The sequence below is a fragment of the Gastrolobium bilobum genome, unplaced genomic scaffold (genome assembly GCF_033153095.1).
Source record: "Gastrolobium bilobum isolate Gb01-03AN ecotype WA unplaced genomic scaffold, APGP_CSIRO_Gbil_v1 utg1381, whole genome shotgun sequence".
Lineage (NCBI taxonomy): Eukaryota > Viridiplantae > Streptophyta > Magnoliopsida > Fabales > Fabaceae > Gastrolobium > Gastrolobium bilobum.
The window spans coordinates 25,665-46,335 of NW_026896913.1; the positions used below are offsets into that span (position 1 = coordinate 25,665).

Consider the following 20,671-nt stretch of genomic DNA (forward strand, 5'->3'; position numbering starts at 1 on the left):
CCTAAACTTTAACATGTCCCCTTTAGTAATTTTGCATATAAAAGCAGTTTTTTAAATCATAAAGCAAAATAAACTTATAAAAACAATTCATAATTATTTATTTATTTATAAAAGCTCATCCAAGCTGGCATGAAATATTCTATCCAAACTCAATGTAATAAACTTATCTACCCTAAAGATAAACATGATTTTCAAAATACTTTACAAACGATATCTCAAATACTTCTAGGAGGTGTTCGGTAAGAGGATTCTTTTGGGATTGCTAGGAAAGCGAGGGCAGGAATTATATTATATCATGTTTGGTTCAAGTTTTAAAAAAATATGCCCAGTAAAATTAGTTGCCCATCATTTGCGAATTGTGTGAAAATTGTGTTGAAAACTACTCTTTAGGAATACCCTTTGTAGGTGGTATTTTCGGATGCCCAGTAAAAAGGGCACGCAACTAAGCAATTAAACACAATATTAACGACAACAAAAAACCACGAGAACTAAAATTAGAAGCGAGGATGCCTATTTCTCCAATGATCACATGTCTAAAACTTCCTCTGAACAAACAGAGGACCGTGCTTGCCTCTCTGCTATGCTTCTCAGTACTAATCTTGTTTATCCTGCAGTTCGCAATCCAATGAACCAAGTAGAGGAGAATTGGTACCAATGAGAATGAATGTGAATTTGTTTGAGCTTTTAAAAGGTGAAACATTAGAAGTCTTTAAACCTGATACATGCTTCCTTTTAGAAGGGTTAAGCCCTGCAAGATTCTTCTCATCAACACTGCTCAATTTAAAGATCTCCACACTGTTCAAGAAAGCATTATAGTACATAGGTTTGAATTTATTGTTTGGATATAGATCTAGCCATAGATCCAGCTTTCCCTCACTAGCTTTGGGGACATAAGTGGCATAATTATCAGCAGCAACAATTAGTTGTAGGTGTAAGAGAAACAAGTTTAAGATAAATATGTATATAGAACATACAACAACATTCATAATTATCTGCATCGAGTTGTGGTATCTAAAGACGGATAATATAACTGAGAATGAAATTATAAAAGGGTTATTTTCGTATTTTTAACCCATTTTCCCATCAATATTTTACTTTCAACCAAACATAGATTCAGTAAACTTAACTCAATTTTCCCGGTAATATTTCGGCCTATCAAACAACTTGTTTTTAACTTTCCTACCAAACTCATTTTTCCACCATATTCCTAGTAATTGTTCTCAGGGAATTTGTTACAGGAAAAATCCAGTGTTATAAGTGTGACATGTGTTAAAGTTAGAACTGAGAATTTGGTTTAATTTCATCCTATCTCTCTAGACCAATAATAACTATAAGTAGACAAGAGAATTTTAAGGAAAATTGGAAAACTAAGGGTATGCATGACAACCATTCTGTTTCCTGACACAGTTTCTGAAAAGAAACAATTCTTTTCTATTTATGTGCATTGGAACAGTACTAAGAAAAAAAAATGTGTTTGATAACATGTTCTATTTTCATTCTGAGAATGAGAATTGTGTTTGATAACATAAAAAATAATGTAAAATATAATTTCTATTAAGCACAACTTTTTATCGGATCATCACTTTCCTTTTCATATGGAGTGGTGGTGGTGGCGGCAGTGATGGTGGTAGTGGTGGCGGTAGTGATGGCAATGGCTGTGGCGATGGTGTGGTGGCGGTAGTGACGGCAATGGCTGTGGCGATGGTGGTGGTGGTGGTGGAGGCGGTAGTGACCACAATGGTTGTGGCGATGGTGGTGGTGGTAGTGACTGTAGTGGTTGCGACGATGGTGGTGGTAATGATGGCGATGATGGTGGCATAATGGTGGTAGTAGTGGTGGCAATGGCGATGGTAGTAGTGGTGGTTGTGGTAGTGACGGCAGTGGCTGCGACGATGGTGGTGGCGATTGTGGTGGTGTTGGTGATGGCATGATGGTGGTGACGATAATGGTTGCAGCGGTGGTAGCGATAGCGTGGTGATGGTAGTGGAGATGACATGGTGGTGATGGTGATGGCAATGTCTGCAACGATGGTAGTGGTGGCGTTGTGATGGTGGCAGTGGTGGCAATGGCGTGGTGATGGTGGAGGTGGTGGTGGTGATAACGGTGGCATGGTGGTGGTGATGGTGGCGATGGGTGGAGGTGGTGGTGAAGACGACATTGGTGGTACAACAACGGCGCCGACGATGGTGCCTGTTGTCGTGTCGGGATATGGTGCTGGTGATGATGATGATAGTGGTGAAGAGTGATTGAGAGAAATAAGTGTTTCTCATTTTGTGCCCGGGAACAAAAAAGCAAAAAAAGTTTGATTCTTTTTTCTGTTCCCTAGCAAAAAAATCAAATCGGTTCATTATAGGAGCAAAAAATAAACCGATTTTACCAAACGAGTTTTCTTTCCATTTTGGGTGTGCATAAGCATGACAACCGTTTTGTTCCCTTATACTATTTCTGAAAAGAAACAATTCTTTTCTATGTCTGTACTTTGGAACTGTTTCTGAGAAAAAAAATGTGTTTGATAACATGTTCTATTTTTATTTTGAGAATGAGAATTACGTTTGATAACACAACAAATAACATAATAAAAAAATTCTTATTAAGCCTAAATTTTTTTCGGATTATCACTTTCCTTTGCATATGGTGTGGTGGTGGCGGCGGCGGTGGTGATAATGGTGGCGATGGTGGTGGTAGTGGTGATGGCGGCAGTGGTTGTAGTGGTAGTGACGGCAGTGGCTGCGGCGATGGTGGCGGTGGTGGTGGCGTAGTAGTGGTGGCATGGTGCTGGTGGTGATGACAGTAGCTGCGACGATGGTGGTGGTGGTTGGTGACTGTAGCGGTGGTGTGGTGATGTAGTGGCTACGACGATGGTAGTGGTGGTTGGTGACTGTGGTGGAAGTGGTGGCGATGACAGCAATAGCTGCGATGATGGTGGTGGTGGTTGGTGACCGTGATGGTAGTGGTGGTTAGAGGTGGCAATAAGGAATGAACCCAACGAGTCAACCCGCCAAAACGGGACGGGTTGGGTTATACCTTTCAATCCAACAACCCGCCCCGCTTAGTTGTGGGTCAAAATGGGTTGGTGGCGGGATGGCCCGCGGGTCAGGTTTTTTATTTTATTTTACCATTAGGTAGTATTTTATTTGTCACTAAGCTTTTGTGATATACTTTTTTTTGTTTTAGTACTCTCGCCTAGAAAAATAAAAAAGAAAAACTTTATTTATGACAAAGGTTATTCATATATGGAGGCAAAAATAAGTTCTTAAAAAATATATGACTGAATATTAGCTTATATTTAGGCTTGATATTGAAAAAAATTAAGGGGAGTGTAAAATAAAAACATTGGTGGTACAACGGCGGCGGTGACGATGGTGGTGGTGAAGATGATGATAGTGGTGGAGTCTGGAGAGTGATTGCGAGAAATAAGTGTTTCTCATTTTGTGCCTGGGAACAAGAAAGAAAAAAAAAACTTTGATTCTTTTTTCTGTTTCTCAGCACAAAAATTAAACCGGTTCATCCCGGGAACAAAAAAGAAAATGATTTTACCAAACGAGTTTTCTATCTATTTATGTTCCCGGAAACAAAAATTAAAAAAAAATTATTTCTGAGAAGGTTGGGGTGTATATGAGAACCATTCTATTCCCTGGTACTGTTTCTGAAATGAAACAATTCTTTTCTATTTCTGTGCCTTAGAACAGTTTCTGAGAAAAAAATGTGTTTGATAACATGTTCTATATTTTTTTCGAGAATGAGAATTGTGTTTGATAACACAATAAATAATATAATAAAAAATAATTCCTATTAAACATAAAAAAATTTTGGATCATCACTTTCCTTTCTATATGGTGGTGGTGGCGGCAGTGGTGACAGCGTGGCGGCAGTGCTGGTAATGGTGGCGATGGTGGTGGCAGTGTGGTGGTGGTGGTGATGACAGTGGCTGCGGCGGTGGTGGTAATGGTGGCGACATAGTGGAGGTGGTAATGGTGGTGATGGTGGCTGCGACGATGGTGGTGGTGGTGGTGGTGATGGTGACAGTGGTGGTGATGGTGATGGCGGCGGTGGTGGCGGCATGGTAGTGGTGGTGACGTGGTGATGGAAGTGGCATCATGGTGGTGGTGGTGATAGCAGTGGTTGCGGCGGCGGTGGTGGTGGTAATGGTGGTGGCGGTGGCGGTGGTAGTGATGGTGATGGTGGTGGTGGTGACATTAGTGGCTGCGACAGTGGCGGTGGTGATGGTGGCGGTAGTGGCGGCGGCATGGTAGTGATGGTAGTGGCGGTGGCGGTGGTGATGTCAATGGTTGCGACGGTGCTGGTTGTGACGATGTTAGTGGTGATTATGGCGGCAATGGTTGTTACGATGATGGTGGTGGTTGGTGGCGGCGGCGGCGGTTGTTGTGGCGTTGACGTGGTGATGGTGATAGTGATGGTGATGGCATGGTGGTGGTGATGACAACAGTGGTTACAACGATGATAGTGATGGTTTGTGTCGATGGTGGTGATGGTGGCGGTGGTGGAATGGTGGCGGTGGCTGCGATAATGGTTGTGGTGATTGGTGGCGGTGGTGACGATGGTGGTGGTGGTGACAGTGGCATGGTCGTAGTGATGGGTGGAGGCAGTGGTGATTGTGGTGACGACGATAATGGTGGTACGACTGCGGGCTGCGGCGGCGATGATGGTGGCGATAGTCGTGTCGGGATGATGGTGGTAGTGGTGATGATAATGATAGAGGTGAAAAGTGATTGAGAGAGACTAATAAGTGTTTCTCATTTTTTGTCTGAGAACCAAAAAAACAGAAAAAATTTTATTCTTTTTTTTGTAGCCCAACACAAAAATTAAACCGACTTATCTTGGGAATAAAAAAAATCAATTTTACCAAACGAGTTTTCTATCCATTTCTGTTCCCGTGTACAAAAATTAAAAAAATTTGATTCTGGAAAGGTTGTCATGCACATCCTTCTGTTCCCAAGAACAGAAATTAAAAAAAAATTAAATCCGAGAAAGTTGTCATACACACCCTAATTGTGTGAGAATTGAAAGAAATCAATTCAATTTTTGAAACTTCTTGATTTTTCTATTATCAAAGTCAAACTGTCAATTATTACTAATGTTATTGTAGGCTTGTAGCCTATGTAGCACCGATACCGACACGGGACACGTGACACGATACGACACGACACTTCGACACGTTAATTCTAAAAAATGTTAGATTTCGACACGTTAGAACACATTTTGATATTAAATAATATTTTAAATTTATGTAGTGTATATTATATTTAATATTCAATAATTTAACAAAAAAGAATCTAAACTTATGATATTCATAAATTTTGCAAAGAAACATAAGATATCCCAAATATTTATATCAAATTCAATAAAATGATAATCGTAATCTAATGAATCTAATAGTTGGAACTAAAAATTCAACGCAACGCAACCTTTGAACTTTTTTTTGAATTTCTATAATACGTGTTGGAATGTCAGAGAGTGTCGGACACGACACGTCAGAATTTTTGAAGTGTCGGTGCTTCATAGCTTGTAGCAATCAAGATTTATCATTTTTCCTTATCCTAATCTTAGTTGTTTAAAAATATTATAAAGTTTTAAATTCAAATTAAGATTTCCTTATGCTTGTTGAAATTGTAATTCTATAAATTGTTAGTTCCTAATAATATTCTTAGACAACTAAGATTACGATAAGAGAATAATGATAAATCTTGATTGGAAAGGAGTTACTATAGAGGGGAACGAAGAAACAGAAAAAAATCATTGAAAAACTCCTTTGCCTACTCTTAGATTACGCTAAATAGGTAACTTAATCAAGAAAAAAAAACTTCAAATTAATGACAAGGAATTATAATTACTACAGTAGTTCATATGTCATTCCATAAAAATATTAGTCATTGCCAAAGTGACATGTGAACAAAGTTCAATATATATAGTCATCATCAAAGATCATGTAATTTCCATTCCTCCTTGCTCGTGCTTCTCTGTCATTCTGCGCATCAAAGGCAATACATAGTGTTACTATATTTTTTATGATTAACAATATTGTCCCAAACATAACTGGAAAAGGCTATCGCCCTGTAAATTTACTGCAAGAGAAGGACTAAAACACATGTATTTTAAACTTGTAATTGAAATTTTCAGTTTGTAATTTCTGGTTGACTAGCTCAATTCATTTTTTTTCTTGTACAGAACGAATATGGCACTGGTAAGATAGATATGTGATAAATTCCTAGAGTATCCAGTATATGTTAGAGAGATAATATAAAAAATCATTGATGGATTTTTACTTAACAATTTGAGTTTTTAAGTGAAATGATTGTTTTACAAGATATCAAAGCTGATGTGACTAAGTGGTCACAAGTTGGATTTTCACGGCACATTCTAGTAATAAAAATAAGGATAATACATTGGTAATGTAACAGGAAAGCACAAAAATTTCCTATGGAGACAACAATTGATGTGGGGTCCATTAATATTTGTTTCTCCCTCCTTATAGTTGTTTCTCTCTCCCAATTGTTGCAAGAGAAATATAAAAAGCATTAATGCAATAGTTGACTTGACACTTTACAATATATACCAACTATAGAGCCAAATTTACCCTAAGGACAAGACTATGGTAGCTCAGTTGCTGCTACGGAACTGAGCAGATGGGATAAGAACATGTGTTTGATCCTTCCCAGTACCGTCTTTGGAAGGGGTTTAAAACTTTAATCCCAGAACCCGTCCCAAATCGGACTAGTCGCAAAGCGATGAATCGAATGGAATATCTCCAAAGAAAAATAAAATACACACAATATCTGTAATTCTGTTTTTAATTGATAATTAAATGCAGGAGCTTTGTAAATTTAGAATTATCTAAGGCATAAGGAGGGGGGCAAGAAACATTGGGTAATATGTGTACCTTGCTAATAAGTCTTTCAAATGCTTCTGTACCATGCTCTTCCATATATCTCTCAGCAGCACTTAGAACGTCATCTGGCTTACTGAATATGTTCTTCTTTCGTGGAACATACCAGATTTGAGGAGCTTGTGGAATTGGGATTTGCGGGTTCATATAGAATGGTCTAATGTAATTCCTATAAACAACTGCAGCCCCATTGAAGTGAGGCAGAACTAACCAGCAACTGAGTATCAACTTGGCATAAGGCCAAATGGCAAGCCTGAAATTAGCACCATAAAAATATTGGACAAACTGAAGTGAAAGTTTCTCCGAAATCTTATTTTGCCAAGAAAAGAATACGAAAGAGAAAACCTTTCAAAGACAAACTCATGCTCATCCAACATGTTTGCTCAAATAATCAAATAACGAAAGAGCAATTCTCAGTGCACAAGACTCTTTGATTTGTAAGATAAAGATAAGGGTCGATTGTACACCGTCTTACCCTTATAATTTTGTAAAAACACCCTTATAATTTTGTAAAAACACGGTTTCTTAGACTCGAACCCACACATGACCTTCTAGTCACAAGAAACATCCTTACCACTGTTTCAAGACTTGCCCTCACATAATCAAACAACAACAAAAGAAGAAGGGAAATTAAAGACTAAGGCATCAAGTTTGACAACTGCGTCACTTTATCATCATCCTTTATGTCATATGAATTTGACCGGCAAGGGTGTTAGTTGAAATGTGAAGCAACTATAAAGTAGGTGGTTGGCCAGTGTAGGCTCATTGTACCTCTAATACCAGAAAACACATTCGACAGTTGAATAATTTATATCATAGGCATAACATGATATCAAGGAACCTTACAGTTCAAGAACTTTGGCAAATGTGAGCTCGAAGAGTGTGATCATAGAATAAAGAACCCAATACGTGAGCCATTGTTGATCATCAGTACTAGACCTGGTCTCTATGGCCTTAATTGAAGCATATCTACCACAAAGACAAAAGGGTGCGCAGACAAATAGATCATTCAGACATACATTGCTTGAATATACGAAAAAACAGAAGACACAACAAAAAGAAGAAGAAGAAGAAGCCTACTTACAAAGGGTAAACAAGGGTTACCAATGGCCTGCAGAAAAAAGCCAAACAAAGAATGTAACGCTCAGATCAAAATGGTTTCAGTGATATGAGCAAAAAGTAACAAAATTTTGTTTAGAATTCTTGTCATGTAATGGCATCGAAGATTTGATATTTGAAGGGAAAGAGACGTACAGAGCAAGAACATCGAAGTTCTTGAAGACAACTTGGAGAAAGTTGTTGTCAGAAGTACCCATGTCTTGCGGTGGAAGTTCTGCTTTCTACAACTTGTGTCTAGAACTGAGAAAGAGAGTTCACAAAAGAAGAGACCAAGGAAGAACAGAGAGAAAGAGAGAGGCTTTGAAAAGAGTGATCCTAAAAAAGTAAGAAAGATAATGCGGGAAAGTTGGCAAATAGGAAAAGTGTTCTTTGGAATGAACTGGTTTTTCGGAGAATCTATGTGCACGAGAAAAGAGGCACCGAATTAACTTTACCAATAAATAAATAAAATAAATAAATAAATAAAAACAAAAAGGTGCAAATTACATAAATAACATAAAAATAAGTGGGAGTGATGAATGATGATGAAATAAAAGTAAATCTCACTTGTAACTCGTAAAACATAAGTAGAGAAAAATAAAATATATGGAGAGCTATGCAGAAAGATTTTGACTTAAGATTGAGTAGATTAATTTTTTGGTGCAGAAATAATATTGAATTATATTTATCTTATTTTACATGAGATAATTAAGTTTTTTATTCACACAAAAAATAGATGGATCTAACCTTTTTTTTCTCTTTTATCTACAGATTTCACTTATAATTTTATTTCTATAATATAGGATAATTATTTTCTTACCACATAAAAAAATTATTTTCTATTAAATTATGTCAAATATTATTCGTAAAACATCTCCCGTCTTTTAAGACTAATTTCTAGAATAATTTGTCGTTGGACACATTCCTCTCCATTAGTCTTGGATAAACTCATAAACTGGTCGTGACCCCGAATTGCTCTGTTTATTCACAATTTGAACACATTAAAATTAGAAATTTTATTAGTCCATTTAAACGCGAACTTATGGACATTTTTTTTTTTTTGCTCGTGTCTGCTATTGCTGCAGATGAAAAAAGTGTAACAAATCGATTAATATTAGAATACAGAGCCGTATTTTGAATTAAAAAAATATTCATAATATGAAACCGTATCCTAATAAAAATAAATGTTGTTGTAAATTTTCTGATCTGGAGCGACAGAATAGCTATCAAAGCCTTTTTTTTTAACATGTGAGTTAAAGAAATTGTAATTTTTTTTTTTAAATTAGCTCTCTTACCTACCACTGTTACTATTATTATTATTATTATTACTAATAATAATAATAATAATAATAATAGTAATAATAATAATAATGTGTTAATCAATTTTTATTTAACCCTTAAATTTTTGGGAGAACTGGTTTTTAATATAATATTCCAGTATCTGTAATTAAGTGATTCAAAGTTCGGTTTTTACAACCTCAATTTTTCTAATAAATATTTAATTTTAAAATTTCTCAACACATAATTAATGGACCTGTATATTGTCAATCAAAACTCAAGCTTTTTGATTGAAATGTTTTTTGCATATGGTAAAACGATGTTGCTTATATGTTGGGATAGAAATATTCACAACTCTTGGGCTTACATAATTCGAATGTTGGGTTTAGCTCTTGGGTCACATAGATGTTGATAAGGTTTATACTTTTAAGGAATCATTTCATTTGGTCTTGGACCTGGGTTTAGTTACAGGACGTTGTTTATGAGTTACGCTGTTTAAACATGTCAAGATTTTTCTTTCAGAAATCTGGAAGTGTTCAATTTTATCCATACATGGTATATTTTTGGCTTGCGGACAGGCTGCACGCATCAGACTCAAAACTAAAATATGACAACAAATATTCAAAAGTTGACTTATTAGTTTTCTGACTATATTATTATGTTTTTGTGATGAAGTGACCTCGGAAAATTTGAACTTATTCTTAGCTTCCAGTTTAATTATATTTAAATTTGAAAAATATTTATGATTTTGCTATTGCAAAAAAATTTCTGTCACACTTATATAAAAGTGAGTGGATCCTATTATAAAGAGAAGAAAGAAAAAATATTAATAGGGCCTACTTACTTTTATACGAGTGTAGAAGAAGAAAAATTCAGCAGAAAAAAAAAAAAAATATTAAACATTATTTATATGGATTTTATTAATCTCATGTTAAAGGAGATAAGTTATCTCATGTCATAAAGACAAACTTGTGGGCTCCACCACCTGAAAAAAGAAAAAAGAAAAAGATGACATAATTATCAAAAGATGTGTAGAAAAAAAAACTTATCTCATGTAACATGAGAATAGTTTTTCCCTCTTTACATATTTGAGAATATTTTCTCTTTCTGAAGCTACCAAATGCTGCTTGTTTCTTTAGTGCTGATTTGATATGTTTTATTTTTAGCTCTTTTTCTTTTAAAATCAAAAGCTTAATCAAACATGAAAAAACCTAAAAGATAAAAACTCATATGAAGAGCTTTTTTTTAAGACGTAAGATAGTTTTTTTAGAGTTCTCGTATTTATTTTTGAGTTTTATCTTTATTCTAAATTTGTATTTATAAATTTTATAATTTATCCTAATAACAAATTATTTCATCTTCCTTCTTTTAAAATCATCAGAATAATTTTATATAATTATCAAATAGCTTTTAACTTTATTTTTTAAACTTTTTATTGTAGTTTTTAGCTTAAAATTAATTATATCAAACAGGTTGTTAATATACCTCCGATCCTTGAGAAAAGATATACATCTTCTGATTGTTTTCATACTTGAAAGTAGCTAGATCAGCTTCATCACAACCCTAACTGAGCAAATAATTTACCTAGAGCTTAAATGAGATTAATGTTTTTTATATTATAGAAGATAATTTTATTTATTTTCTACAGACATATAAAAGTGTGTGGGGCACATGTGAGACCCCACACACTTTTATACGTCTGTAGAAAATAAATAAAATTATCTTCTACAACATGAAAAACATTAATCCCTACACAAATAATTAATACCAAATACAAACAACCCGATTTTATTATTGAGTTTGTAAATCCTATTTATTATCTTCAACCGCTCCAGCAATGACAGTAAACATTTAGTTGCTTTATTAACCCCGTATCATCATCAGTGCTTCATGCAGCACCTTCCAAAATGTTCAATTGCTATATATAGATAGCGAAGAAATGTACGATTAATTAATTATGTACATGGCCTTTTCTTCTTTTGGGCAATATATGTATCAGTAAAGCAGGGGAAAAAGTGCTAATTATGTTAACATAGAAGCGGAAATATGAGTGGTTGAGTAAGTGCATACATGTGGGTGTTGAAATTCTGTTACCCCACATTCTAATCAATCCAACCATTAATTATTTCGGGTGATCCTTAATGAGTTTCTGTTTTTATTCAAGTTTGTCTTCAATTTCGCGCAGTAACAACATTGTCATAAAAGGATAGGTATCTGTTGCAGAATAAAGAAAAACAGCAGTCCTTAGTCCAATATATGAGATCAGATGTATGCATTCCCATTTTGAACGAATTAAGCTTCAGCTTAACAATATAGTACAAAAATGAAAGCTGATTTGACGTGGAGCTTAAAATGCCATATAAATGCAAAAAAACTATTAAGTCCTTTACATATTTTGATTTAAATTAATTATTTGAGCTATCATGTCTCAAAGAAGTTTGCCAATTATAAGGAAACTTGATGGGTTCGACACTTAATAGCTAGTTTTATCAATAAATGAACGGAAAATATATTTCTCATGTTACATATGAGATAAAATTATCTCATACACATATAATAAAAAGGAAGGTCCCACCCATTTTTTATATGCGCATGAGATAACTCAATCAGTGGTTGTTTTCATATTATATTTCACTAATACACTCCTCACGCAAGAGCCTTTTTAGTTCTACCTTGTACTATCTTAATTCCACTAGAAAATGGGAGGCGGTGAGGATCGAACTCGTGACCTCATAGTCACCGACGATATTAAGCAACCATTTCACCTAATAACTTGAGTTATTGGGTAAGACTACATTAATAGTTTTATATTTTTTTAACACGTCATGTCGCAAATAGCTCATTGGACTTGAAGCTCTTTCTTTTGCAAACTTTTTGCAACTTCTTGGACTTGAACCAGAGACCTTGCCCGTGAAGTAAATCATTGCACCCACGGTCCAACCAATTGGGAGAGAATCAATAGATTCCTTTTTGAGAGCAATTCATCCTTCCCGAATGCACCGTATACAACTATATGTTGTAGTATCTTTTCTTTCAACTAAACATACACTTTTTTGGGAATAACTAAAGAATTTGTTACTGTTTTGAAGAGTCCCCATATTTATATATCCTTCCATTTAGTTCTTAACATTTCTTTAGAAGTATTTTTTGGATAAATTCCAATCGGTTCAATACTTCGCGACTAGTTCGATTCTGGGCGGGTCCGGGGATTAACGTTCTTTTGGCAGAGTCTAGTTAGTTCATTTTCCCAAAATTTCAGCACCAAAATTAAAAGCTCACATAACCGCCATGTAATACCTGTAAAATGTAAATATTTTAGTTCCTTGGTATGATTTATATAATTAGATAGAGACTTTATGGCTATGATGTATCTTAATTAAGAGAAAAAAATTATTTATTAATTTAATTATTGGAGATTTAAATATAAAGTAGACATTGTCATTAAAATTATTCACGTCTTAGATATGAGGTGGTTCACACCTTGATCATAATCTTCATAACAAGATATATACTTAATATTAATCTGTCCCGTTTCATTTTTCCCTTTTTCCTTTCTTTATCCCAAGTCTAAAAGGTTTTCTATCTAATTAATAAAAAGAAAGTTTATTTATGATAATCTTACACATGTAGGATAAAAATGAAGAAATATTCATATATATGCTGAGTCAACTTCCAAATATGAGTGAACAATAGAAAAGATAACTAGTTAAACGCTTTCACTCCAAAAAGTAAGGTTTGGTTTAAGAATTATATTTTTTTCTCTTTTAAGTCATTGAGCATCTTCTAACACAACTACTAACGGTCGATATGTTTAAATTAATTATATTTAATTAGGACAGGTATCCCAATCCATTTACATATGCAGATATATAGGCAACACTTGTCATTAAAAAAATAAAATTGTTATGCTCTTAATTCATATATGATGCAAACTAGAGCATCCTGTGTAAAGATTATTGAAGCATGCAAATGAATATGATAACAAGCCAAAAGGATAACAAACTAGAAGCTTGCTTTTTTTTTTTTTTTTTTTTGAAATATTTCAATCGGTTCATCGTTTCGCGACTAGTCCAATTTGGGACGAGTTCAAAATTAAGGCTTTAAATCGCTCCCAAAGGTGATATTGAGAAATATCAAACACATACTTTCATCCCTACCTGCTCAGCTCCCATGTGCTAACTGAGCTACCTCCATTTGGTTAAACTAAAAGCTTTCTAAAAGCCTAACGTACGTCCTAATATATATATATATATATGAGGTAAGATCCTTTGACACCGGTGTCAAATTTAAAGTTTGACACCTCATCTGAGAGCCGTTAGATCAAAAAAGATCAACGACTCTGATTTGTAAGCATGTGACACCATTGATCTTTTTTGATCTAACGGCTCTCAGATGAGGTGTCAAACTTCAAATTTGACACCGGTGTCAAAGGATCCTGCCTCTATATATATATATGGAAAGAGTTATATTTACAAACTTTTTGTTTACAAACTTTTTGCTTACAAACTCTTGCTACACTATGTTCTCCCGAGAGTACATAGTATAATTTGAAAAAATTTGTAAATTTTTTTTTGTAAACGGATCCTTCCCATATATATATATATATATATATATATATATATATGACAACAATAATAAATTAAGCTAGTGGGGCTGAAGCTAAAAGTCACACAAGCCATTCACTTTATCATCTCAGAAAACCTAATTTTGCAGTAGCTATAGCTTATTTCAGCTATTTGTGAAAACAACAGTTCAAAATAATGGAGGGAGAGGAGGGTACACAAGGGTGATGAATGATGAGCTCATAGCCTAGAAGATCATTACCACTAATCTTACCACCGTACAAAAGAAACTATAGCTAATTATGGTTCCAAGCTAGCGTATGCATCCATCTTGTATGAGAAGGAGAAAGAATGAAGCTCTTGTTTATGCTAGTGACTCTATCAGATTTTAGGCAATGGATCGACGTCACCAATTAATATCACCACCTGAGTTTAGGAACTAACTCAAAGGTCCTGATCAGGTTACGAGGGTGGGCTTTTTCGTACAAATTAGCACCAATATGACATTGGTCCCTAGCTATGGGAATGTGGTACACAGATACATAATTCACAACTGCAGCAATACGATGCACCATGCATGTGACAGTGCTGCAGTACTCACCCCAGATCATAAGGCCAACATCTTCTTTACAAAAGACCACATTTACCTTAATAATATTTTGCGGCAATATTAATAGATAGTTATATATATTATTGAGTTTAATAATCCTAACCAGCTTTCCTCTAAATGAAGCTAATTAATTAACCACCCCCAAAAAAATGAAGCTAATTAATTAATGAGCCAATGTTCCATGTCTCTTTTAGGTACATAATTAATTCATTCATTCATAAGAAACGTTAAAGCTTGCATATGTACTAAAACCAAATGACAGGTGATAATGCAGTGCCAAGCAACAAATCCCAGATCATAAAGCCACGATCTAAATTTAATAAGAAACTAAATAAATATAAGTACCTTTATATATAGCATAGCAATTATTGTCGAATACCCTTGTTAAAATATACGTATGTTTCTTCTCAAACCCTAAGATGGATCCTCAGCAAAATCACACCAAAATTGAATATTGAACTCAATATCAAAGCAATCAAACTTGTGCCTGCATGTGTTGCAACCAAAAGTACTGATAAAAGTAGTAGTAGTAGAAGGAAATTAATAAGAAACTAGCATCAGGTCATACACTTGTTATCATTTGACCCTCATGAATTGATGTTGAGTACTACGTTGTTTCATGTCCCTCATCTCCTCCATGATGCTGATGTTGTCCGGCATTTGTCGAAGATTCCGGAACACCGCTGCCGCCACCGCCGGCCAAATAAGGCCTATAGGCATTAAGGGTTGCAAGCATACCTAAGTTGCTTTCAGTTACCATACCACCACCACCAACCATGCCAGAACCTAGATGTTGATTAGGCAATAAAGACATTGGAGAAGCAAAATTCATAAAATGAATGCCACCACTACTACCACCACTAGACATGGACCCTTTATACATATTACTATTCCCAATAGAGGGAATTGCCCAAATGGGATCACCACCAATGTTACCACCGCCGCCACCACCGCTCATCATCCAAAAATTCGCCGGAATTGAAGCATGACTCGCCGGAACCGAGCCTGTACTTGACTGTGATAAATAGCTTCCTATCTGACTCAGAGACGTTTCTTGTTCTTGTCTTCTCTTTCTTCCCAAACCGTTGCCGGGTTCTTCCCGGAGCTCTTGCTTTGCATGCAGAGCAGCATTTAAGTTATTATTAGCAGCAGAGTTGAAATTCAGAAAAGAAGATATAGAAGAATTGTCAGGGAACAAGGCCCTTCTAGAATCTTCAATTACGACCATGTTTCTCTCCCACTCGCTTCGGTTCCGCGTGGCGGAGAAGTTTGTTGTTGTTGTTGTTGTTATGGGGTTGAAGTAGTTGTTGTTGTTGTTGTTGTTGTTGTTTCTGAAGTAGTGGGAGGGTGATGATAAGGTGGAGCCAGAGCTGCGAAGCGAGATGTTAAGGGAAGAGAAGTTGGCGGGAATGGTGCCGGTTCCGGTGGCGGCGATCACGGCTGGCTCCGCCTGCTGGAGCAGCCATTCGATGGTTTCGCCGTCGGACTTGTGGCCGAGCTCCCTCGTCAGCTGGAACACTCTTGCGGCGCAGGCCGCCGGCATGCGGATCCGGCGGCCGCGGCCGTCCACCTTGGTGTGCCTGTCCTTCGTCGAGGCCCGCTTCGGCGGCGGCTTCTTGGAAACGCCGTCGCATGCACCACCGTGTACGATGGCGGTTGAGGGTGGTTGTGGTTGTTCTTGTTGTTCTTCTTTTTTCTCTAACAGTTGCAATGGGAAATTGGGTCTGCGGATCCCATTTTGATGATCAGCTTCCATGATCGAATATCATATACTAATCTCTCTCTTTCTCTCTCTATAAAGATTTAAAAAAAAAAAAAAAAAAAAATTTGGGTGGGGTTTATTGTATAAAAAAATAAAAGAACTTTTTGTTTTCTCTCTCTTATTGTAGCATAGCAGCTATAGTGATATGCTCATAATTCTAGAACATCTTTTTCTTTTGGGTATGTGTTATCGCATAGTGGGCTAGCTTGTGGGTCTGTCTTTCTTTCTTTGTGTATGTGTTTTGTGGATTCTGATAGGAGCTGCCAGCTGAGTTGTTCTCTCTTTGCAAAGAAAAAGATATAGAGAGAGAGAGAGAGAAAATGATAGAGGCCAATGGAGAACAGGGCAAGCTTTAAGCAACAAAAATAATGAGTGAGAATAATAAGGGCACTGTAAATCTTAAATATGTTGACCTTTTTTTTATTTCTTGATATTGAGTGGTTTCTTTCACTAAATTTATTACGACAGTTTTCTCACTTTGAATAATATTAGGGCTGTTTGGAGCACTGATAACGAAGATAGGATAAGATAACTTATCATATCTTATTTTTATTTCTTGTTTGGTGGGTCAATAGGATATGATTAGCTTATCTTATTGTCTCATTTTATCCTATCCAATATATGATTTCTTATCCTATGGAGGGAGCTGTGTTAGGATTCAACATGATAGGATGCCAATATTAAATACCCAATATATCCTCACGTTACCCAATATATCCTCACTCTACCCAATATATTTGTATTTATTGCATTCTATTTTATTTTTTATTTTTTCATTCTCCTTCTACATAATTTTATCAAATTGCTAATCAGGTGCTCATCAAACACATGATATAATATAGGCTTATCAGCCCTATATCATATTCTACCCTTATCAGTCCCATATCATATCCTACCATTATCCTATCATGTCCACCAAATGAGCCCTTGAAATATAAGTCTCAGATTTTAATTTAAGGAATTTTGTTTTTACTTTCTCAAGTATTCTCAAATATTTCTTGAGTTTAAAAATTATATGGAATGAAATGTTTAAAACATTTCTCAGACAAAATACACAATTTGTTTATAAGAAAATAATCAAAATTTATGAACAAAAACAAAGTTGAAAGACACAAAATGAGACAACAAACAAGATTGATTTGGGGGGAGAATATCCGAAATTCTGTGAGGATTGCTTTGAAAATTATAAGAAGGGAAAGAAAAGGAAATGAAATAGAATTGGAAATGGATCGGTCGAAAAAAAAAAAACATGACATGGTCATGTGAGAAAATCATAACCATATAAAAATAAACGGTTATGATTTTGTAATTATCTATTTTAATATATATTTTTTTTCTTCTTTTATTACTATTGATCTACTTTTGTATGATTATGATTTCTCACATAACATAAACATGTTATTTTTTACGTTAGAAGATCCAGATCCGAATTGAAAATGGAAAAAAGATGGTATTACAGGGTGTAATTCGATTGTTGGAGAGTAGCTTGATTCAGACTCCACGTGCGGTGTTGCTGATAATACAACTCATTAAAGCCATAAAGACTGTAGGGCCCGGAGTGGGACCCAAACACCCAAGTCAAAAAAACTGAAGGACCGAGCGAGCAACAAAGAAAAGATAATGTGAACTGTGGATCCCATCTCATTCAATCATTCTCCCTTTACTCTTTGTTCATTTACTATGCTCCTTCCTTAGGTCTACCCCTCGTAATTTCCTTCACTCGTCTCCAATAACCTCCACTCTATAGGGAAAGTGTTTTTTTTAGCTGCAGGGAAGTTAGCACTAGCATTCTAGATCTATTTCTCCATCTCCGTTAATTAATTTTTTCATTTTATAAAAAATAAAATTATTTTCTATACACACATAAAAATATATAGACTCATCCTCTCATGTATTTTTACATGTGTAGAAGATTATTTTTTTGATATATTGATCATAATTATCTTTTTGAGGCGAGTTGTCATTCGAATATCCCACAAACTTCAACTCTTTGAGTCATCCCGAATTGTCATCCCGAATTGCCATACTAAATTATATCTAGTGGAAAATAATTTTATCTTTTTAATTATTAAAAGAAATAACAATGCACTCTCTAATGGGATTTCTTTATATAATCATAAAAATTTTGAGTTTATATCTTTTTATTTTATAGATATTGAATAGGTTTTCAATTAAAATTTGTGAAAACCTACCAAGAGAGGAATAGATGAAAAATTAACATAAGAATAAGAAATATTTTACACATTTATTAAAAAAGTTTACTAAAAAAATGTCTTTCATGTAATTTATTTTAAAATCACTTAACCCCTTAAGAGGAAGATGATAGACAAGGTTCCGTAGGATTTTCTCTCTCTCTCTCTAGGCTTCTGAATTATAATCTTCATTTCTAGCATATATTTGTGTCCATTTCATTTACAACACAACTGGAAACTTTCCGAAGACTTTTTTTTTTCCAGGCCTGGTTGGATTTTTCTTATGGTTCCAAATTTTCTTCAAGCACAATAAGATCACAAGATCTTCTCAATTCTCAAAAGCACAGCATGGAAGTTGTTTAGGCGCGATTTGCCTCGACGCTACCTTCTCAATTCTCACTTGAGATTTGAATGTTTTAAAAGTTTTGCTTGTCAAGTAAACTTTATCTTGAAAAAATAACTTTTGTTTTGTACACAAGTTATTGAAGATACTTATTCTTATTTATATGATTTTTAATGATTGTTCATAAGTGAAAATTCATTATGAAATTTTATGATTATTATAAAAATCAAATTTCTTAACCCAAATTCACCATTTCATTTCTTGCTCTTCAACTTATTCTATCTTTGTTTTTCTAATCTCAGGATTTTTATCTTGGACCGCAAGTTGTTCAGGTTTTATTTATTGTTCACAGGGACAAAATAAACAATTTATATATTTTTTTAAACAGTGTTTAAATTGACTTGAATGAAAAAAACTAATTGATAAAAAAATATATATTAGGAAGTATGTGATTTCAGAGTAAAATACATGGAAGGTATTTGAATTTTATCCTAAAACAGATTAGTTTAAAAAATTAAATTTTTATTAACTATTTTTAATTGCTTAAAAATGAATATTGAATATTTTTATTATTTCAATTTTTACTTAATAACTTCTTCTTCTTTTTCTTGAGCAACATTTTAATAGAATTTGTCAAGAAATCTCATATTTAAGTCATGCATGTTAATATTAACTAATTTTATAAAGTAAGCCTTTGAATTTCATTGCAATTAACTATTTGTAAACGATTATAGTACTATTTCAACTGTAAACGGTTTGTACTAGTATACACAATTTTTCACACGTATATATTAACTGAATTTGTCCTTTGATGAGTATCATGACCAATGAGCTAAGTAAGTGTAATCATAATAAATGAGTTCAATATCACATCTTAACTCAAAATATTAAGACATTAGGTTGATATATTTTTTCACTTATATAGTATTCACTTAGTCTATTACCAACTAATGTGAGATTCCATCACACTTGAATATCCCTAGGCTCTTCCCTCCCCCCAAATTGTGAATCTCGCATTAATAAGATTCTTCTCAATGGAAGACTCTTTGAGTACCCAATCTACCTCTAGCCAAACATATGGTTAGCCGCGCCTAAGCCAAAACCTCTAATACCATATATATAAGCAAAAATAGAATTAGGATTACATGAAACTAGAACATCAAATGTTTGAGTTTGAGTTATCCCCTATATAAGCAAAAATACCATATATATATATGTATGGGATTATCGTTTCTCAATGTGTTTGAGTTATGCTTTCTCAAGTTGTTTGAGATAATTTTATCTCAGCCTACAAAATCATAACCGTACAAAGACAGATCAATGGTGATAAAGGAAGAGAGAGAAAAAGAGAATCATAACCATTCAAAAGTGAATCAATTAATATAAGGAAATAAATAAATAAAACGACGTAGTTTTGGGGTGGCCGGAAATAAACTTATCTCAAGCTGCTTGAGAAATATTTTTCCATATATATATAGGGGAATGGTTCATTTACATTTTTTTTTACAAATTACACAAAGTATGACCGGTCATACACTCTTGATTGAAGTATGACTAGTTATACTTAGTGTACTTTGTAAAAATTTGTAAATAAAAATTTTGCAAATATATATATATGAAAAAAATAATTTTACAACTACTTTAAATAACATTATCTACCGCTACACTTTTTTAACTAAGTTTAACCAGTAAGATATAGTTATAACAATAAAGCTATTTTTTTTTCTCTCCTCAGATATTGTCGGTTGATGTGGCGGAGAGAGAAAATGCAATTTTTATGTCTTATTAGGCAGACTTGGTTAAAAAGGGTAGTTGTAGACAACCTTATCTAAAATGGCTGTAGAAATATATATATATATATATATATATATATATATATATATATATATATATATATTTTGGCTGTAGAAAAATTTAACCAT

At 34.4% G+C, this 20,671-nt stretch overlaps 2 protein-coding genes across 2 annotated transcripts; both read right to left on the reverse strand.

Annotated features, from left to right (window-relative positions):
• Nucleotides 1-5,851: 5,851 nt before the first annotated feature.
• Nucleotides 5,852-8,298, reverse strand: LOC133302796 (HVA22-like protein c). Its single transcript, XM_061502618.1, has 5 exons — nucleotides 8,159-8,298; nucleotides 7,989-8,015; nucleotides 7,751-7,873; nucleotides 6,899-7,157; nucleotides 5,852-5,986 (listed from the first exon to the last, which is right to left on the reverse strand). Exons 1-5 carry the CDS (start codon nucleotides 8,218-8,220, stop codon nucleotides 5,918-5,920), a joined length of 540 nt encoding a protein of 179 aa, XP_061358602.1. The 5' UTR covers nucleotides 8,221-8,298; the 3' UTR covers nucleotides 5,852-5,917.
• Nucleotides 8,299-12,217: 3,919 nt separating this feature from the next.
• Nucleotides 12,218-16,539, reverse strand: LOC133302793 (transcription factor TCP15-like). Its single transcript, XM_061502614.1, has 2 exons — nucleotides 14,798-16,539; nucleotides 12,218-12,577 (listed from the first exon to the last, which is right to left on the reverse strand). The coding sequence occupies exon 1, from the start codon at nucleotides 16,206-16,208 to the stop codon at nucleotides 15,060-15,062; it is 1,149 nt and encodes a 382-aa protein (XP_061358598.1). The 5' UTR covers nucleotides 16,209-16,539; the 3' UTR covers nucleotides 12,218-12,577; nucleotides 14,798-15,059.
• Between the last annotated feature and the right edge of the window lie 4,132 nt (nucleotides 16,540-20,671).

Coding starts and splice junctions, on each gene's coding strand:
- LOC133302796 (XM_061502618.1), bottom strand. CDS start 8,220: ATGGGTACTTCTGACAACAACTTTCTCCAAGTTGTCTTCAAGAACTTC. Junction 8,016..8,158: donor AACTTCGATGTTCTTGCTCT/GTACGTCTCTTT, acceptor TTTTTTCTGCAG/GCCATTGGTAACCCTTGTTT. Junction 5,987..6,898: donor TTGAAAGACTTATTAGCAAG/GTACACATATTA, acceptor TTTGATGCGCAG/AATGACAGAGAAGCACGAGC.
- LOC133302793 (XM_061502614.1), bottom strand. CDS start 16,208: ATGGAAGCTGATCATCAAAATGGGATCCGCAGACCCAATTTCCCATTG.